The sequence below is a fragment of the Galleria mellonella genome, unplaced genomic scaffold (genome assembly GCF_026898425.1).
Source record: "Galleria mellonella isolate WM207_F2 unplaced genomic scaffold, CSIRO_AGI_GalMel_v1 utg6114, whole genome shotgun sequence".
NCBI lineage: Eukaryota > Metazoa > Arthropoda > Insecta > Lepidoptera > Pyralidae > Galleria > Galleria mellonella.
Window position 1 is genome coordinate 7499 of NW_026442127.1, and position 5002 is coordinate 12500.

Here is a 5002-nt window from a genome sequence, read left to right on the forward strand (position 1 = left end):
ACTAAACAATTTCCTAATAAATATTTTTACAGTTAACTGACCTATTGCGGAGCCCTGATACATATCAGGTGCCACGCAGTTAAGCTTTGATGTTTTAAGAACCTGATCTTATCTCGACCATCAAATTATATGGTCAGATGCTGATACAGAGGCATAACATCTCACTCCTCAGGAATAGCAACGCATGGGGAGTACCATGGGCGAAACAGCATACTTTGTTATGTCTATTAGCGACGGTTACCGATTTCCATTAGGTGGGCTGTCAGCTTATTTGCCATTCAAAGTTGCATAAAAAAACAAATAAACATATGCTATGCTATTCACTAGAGGGAGACTTTGTACAAAAGTCGATTGCTTGGGTACCTCTGCCCCATTCGTGTTTCTACCGTGAAGCAGTTGTGTTTGCATGGCTGTGCTTCGGTTAAAGGGTGGGGTATGGTAGTGAATTTACAGGGTACAGAGTAATAACACCTGAGTCCTCAGGAATGGCGACGCATGGGGGGTATCATGAGCGAAACAGTGTACTCTGTTATGTCCATGATACTGCTCATGTCTATAGGCGACGGTTACCACTTTCCATCAGGTGGGCCGTCAGCTTGTTTGCCATTCTAAGTTGCATAAAAAAATCAGTAGTTTTTGACCGGTATCGGGGGAGTAACACGTTTTACACAATTTTTCCTATTTTTGAAAAACATAACCCTCCTTCTTTCGTTTTTTTTATTATTATTATTTCAGCCGTTAGCTGTCCACTGCTGAACATAAGCCTTCTCCATAAGGGGGGAGTTTTGCCAGTAGTTGCCACGCCTGACAGGCGGGTTGGTAACTGCAGTTAGGCTTTCAGGTATGTTTTAAGAGGGACGTTGCTGTCCATCCCTTGTCCTCCTTAGTCACCTATTACTACACTCACGGGAAAGGAAGGGGTGGCCTATTCTATGCCGGGAGCACGCGGCGTTTACATCCTTTTTCGACAGTCGGGTAAAATACACTATAATTATGTTTATCAGTAATTTGTAAACAAGCCGTTATCAGTCAATGAACTCATTGTGTTTAACCACAATTAATTATAATTACTTAAAAATAAACAAAGCGGATATATAAAATTATGTTAGTACTTTTTTGTTTACTTAATTCTTGGGGGTTACATAAACTCCAACATACGATGATAAAAATATTATCTGGTGATCTTAGGTGCGTAGTTACACGTACTTTTTTTTATGGGTGAAAATGGTGTGGTAACCCCGCCTGCGCTAAAGGGATACGCTAGCAAAGCACCAGTGAAGGTGATAGATGAGAATGAAAACAGGCCAGTTAGCCCATCATGATGAATTAACCATGATAGTTTCCAGGGAGAACCGCGAGGAGGTCGACCTAGTTGGGTATATTGCTAGCAATAGAATTCTCAGTCTCCAATACTAATAATCCTTTTTCCCCCAGTTACACGTACTGACGGTATTGGGGCAAGGGATTAATTTATTCCTCGTAGTTATGGCGATTCGCGGCCCCATTGCTACTAACATAGCCTGTTGGGGAGCAAAGGGATTGTCATTAATGCGGACTAGCAGTCCCATTGCTAGCAATATACTCTGTCAGGTCGACCTCTACGTGGTCCTCTCTAGTAACCATCGTGCTGAATTCAACTGTATTCATCTATATTTTTCCATACTCATGCTCAGCCTTTTCATCCTCACCTATCATCCCTCACTGGTGCCCCGCCAGCGTATACTGTTAGCGCAGGCGGGGTTACCATTCCATATTCCATTGTAATCCATTAAAACACATATACCCTGTCAGGTCAACTCTCCGCGTGGCGTCGCGTGGAAGTCGACCTCCTGAGAATCATCGTGGTTAATTCTTAAAGTATTCACACTAGATTAACTGTATTGTTTTCATTCTTACCTCTCATACCTCACTAGTGACCTGCAAATGTTTTCGGATAGTGCATACAGGGATGCCATACCATTACCATCCATTAAAAAAGTATGGGAGAAACATGGCATAAGTTAGCGATGGACACAAGTGCAAGTTGTAAAGCTGACAATGTGATCTATACTGAGGCGTCATTTACGATTAAAATTTTATATTTTAATTTAATAGTTTTTTAATTATTTCTCTTTTATGAACCATCATAAACTAAATTTTATGCTACCATATTTCACTCGAATTTTTTAATTATCATTGTACATTTCTATGTGTTTTGTGTTTGTTTTGTAGGGTGGGATATGGCGTAAATTTACTGGGTGCAGAGGAATAACACCTGAGTCCTCAGGAATGGCAACGCATGGGGGGGTAATATATATTTGTAAATCACCATGTCTTGGTAATCTCATATGGACTCCCGTGATACAGGTTCACCTAGTGCGGGGTCCAATGTACTCGCTGTTGTAAGTTTCTTGTATTTATTAAATGAATAAATAAAAAATATATTACCATTTACTTGGTACAGAGGAATAACACCTGAGTCCTCAGGAATGGCAACGCATGGGGGGTATCATGGGCGAAACAGTATACTCTGTTATGTCCATGGTACTGCTTATGTCTATAGGCGACGGTTACCACTTTCCATCAGGTGGGCCGTCAGCTTGTTTGCCATTCTAAGATGTATAAAAAAGTTTCTGAAAAATTTTCTCAGTAATAACTTACATTATTTATATATGAAATCTTTATGCATTCATTTATTCATCAGATACTACATAATTTTTTTTTAAATTGTTTAATTAAATAAAAATCATGCAAAATGACTATTTATTCGACAAATCTTTTAAAAAAATAGAAACTTATTTTCTATGCTACATTCCTCTTAGAGTAAAGTAATTCAATACCGTCTATTTCTTCTTGTGTTTGATCCTTGTCACCCCATCCCCATAATGTTTTATCTGCTCCAGTCCTTTTAATTCTAGCTATTATTACATTGTCAGGAATAATTTTCAAATCATATGCCCATCCGATCTTCGCAAAAAAGTTGATAAAAAGCGTCGCCGCATTGAATTTTGTATCGCCAAGTTCGGATGCTTTGTAATCGTATGGGAATACGTGGTGGTAATTGTGGAAACATTCACCCGTTGTGAGCAGAGAAATCGAGAGATTCTCAACTGGTTTGATGCTTTTGTCGAATGGACGACTGCCCCATCGATGGCCGATACTGTTCACTAAGAATATTAAGTTGATGGTCAGCACGTGACGTAACATTGTCGCGATATGCCAAGAGTTGCTGAAGCTTTCATTCCAGAAGTACATGGGAACGATTGTAGGAACAAGGTAAGCGCAGGTTCCTATCACTAGCACTGCGTGTTTCCTCTGGAATCTCAATAAAGGATCATTGTAAATGTCGTCCATATAGATGGTTTTTCCTTTTTCTATTACTTCAGGGTGTTTCCGCACGAACAGCCATCCGATTTGCGAAAAGAAAAAGCCACGGTTCGAATTGTGAGGGTCCGCGTCGGTGTCTGTATATTTGTGGTGGAGACGGTGATCCCTCACCCAGTACGTGGCTGTATTCATGAATGCGAGACTGTTGAAGATGAGAAGAATCACCTGTAATGGCATTTTGGCTTTATATGCTCTGTGGCACCAGAGTCGATGAGCTCCTGCCGTGATGCCTATCTTCGCTGCTTCGAGCAGAAGCAGTGCCCATATTATTGTTGCCCATTTTGCGCTAGTGAAGCATAAATAGAAACCGTATAGAGCAGCTAAATGCATATACGCGAATTTAATTACATTGTGTTTCACCAACGGATTCGTCTTCGCCTTTTCCGAGTTCTGTGTTGAAGCCATCGTTGACAATAGAAGACTGAATCTGTTTTGAGTAATATTGTCTTACTACATATCCGTTGTGAGGTCAAAGGCCAACAGGGTCATTGATAGCACGTGGACTACAACCAAATAACTGATGTGGTAATCGACGCGTAAGTAGTTTGGTATTACCATATTTTAATTAAATATTAAACAGTTGTGTGTATATTGTTTACGTTATGCGTGAGCCGGACTTAACCATCGACGGTTCTATACGGTATTCTATTTGGAGAGATTGATTTGACTCTTTGTGTTATTGCGCTATTGCGCGTATAAAGAATTGCCGTGTAATCTCGGCATAGAATGAGCTACCACTTCCTTTTTCGTGACTGTCGTGAGAAGGGATTAAGGGAGGACGAGGGATAGGCAGGAGCGTCCCTCTTAAAACATATCCAAAGCCTAACTGCGGTTGTCAATCCGCCTGCCAAGCGTGGCAACTACTGGCAACGGGGAAATTTAAGTTAAACAGTGAACAGTTGAAGACTGATATGAGATGAGGATGATGATGATGATGATGATGATGATTTAGTATAATATAAGGTTCATTATAGTACAGAAAGAAGTCGGTTGAAATAAATAAATAATCATACTGCGTAATGCATACGAATTATACAAGATTGCCCGTGGCTAATAGTTGGGAATTTTATTCCTTATGGACAAAATTTATTTTTCACAAGTTTCAATAGAAGCTAAAGCCATAAAACCGTCGTCTGGTAAGCCACATCAAAGCAACCCGTGTATTACGAAGGCGCTTAGAGACTTTTGATAGCAGCAGATTGAGGCTTACGTACACGTCTTCTGCATTGTTACTATTAGCTCATAATTCTATATGGATGCGAGTCGCGGTACTACTCGCGTACGCGGTATACTAGTAAAGATAGGCCGGAATAGTAAAGGATTGAGTCCCACAAAGAAATAATTTCAATTGTAAAAAAAAAAAAACAGTTATTTTGATTTAAAAATTAAACTATATCTCTTTATTTTACGTTTTTTTTTAAACAACTTCGAATGCCAAACAAGCTGACGACCCACCTGATGGAAAGTGGTAACCGGCGCCTACAGACATGAGCAGTACCATGGACATAACAGAGTATACTGTTTCGCCCATGATACTCTCCCATATGTTGCCATTTCTGTGGACTCAGGTATTATTTCTCTGTATCCTGCAAATTCACTGCCATATCCATAACATATATTTGTTTTAAAATATACA

General features: G+C 39.9%; 1 protein-coding gene across 1 annotated transcript; it reads right to left on the reverse strand.

Moving 5' to 3' along the window:
- Window positions 1-2725: 2725 nt before the first annotated feature.
- LOC128201771 (acyl-CoA Delta(11) desaturase-like) lies at window positions 2726-3799 on the reverse strand. Its single transcript, XM_052899665.1, has one exon. The coding sequence runs from the start codon at window positions 3769-3771 to the stop codon at window positions 2782-2784; it is 990 nt and encodes a 329-aa protein (XP_052755625.1). The 5' UTR covers window positions 3772-3799; the 3' UTR covers window positions 2726-2781.
- Between the last annotated feature and the right edge of the window lie 1203 nt (window positions 3800-5002).

What these genes read in the sequence shown, in the direction of transcription:
- LOC128201771 (XM_052899665.1), bottom strand. Translation starts at nt 3,771, where the DNA reads ATGGCTTCAACACAGAACTCGGAAAAGGCGAAGACGAATCCGTTGGTG.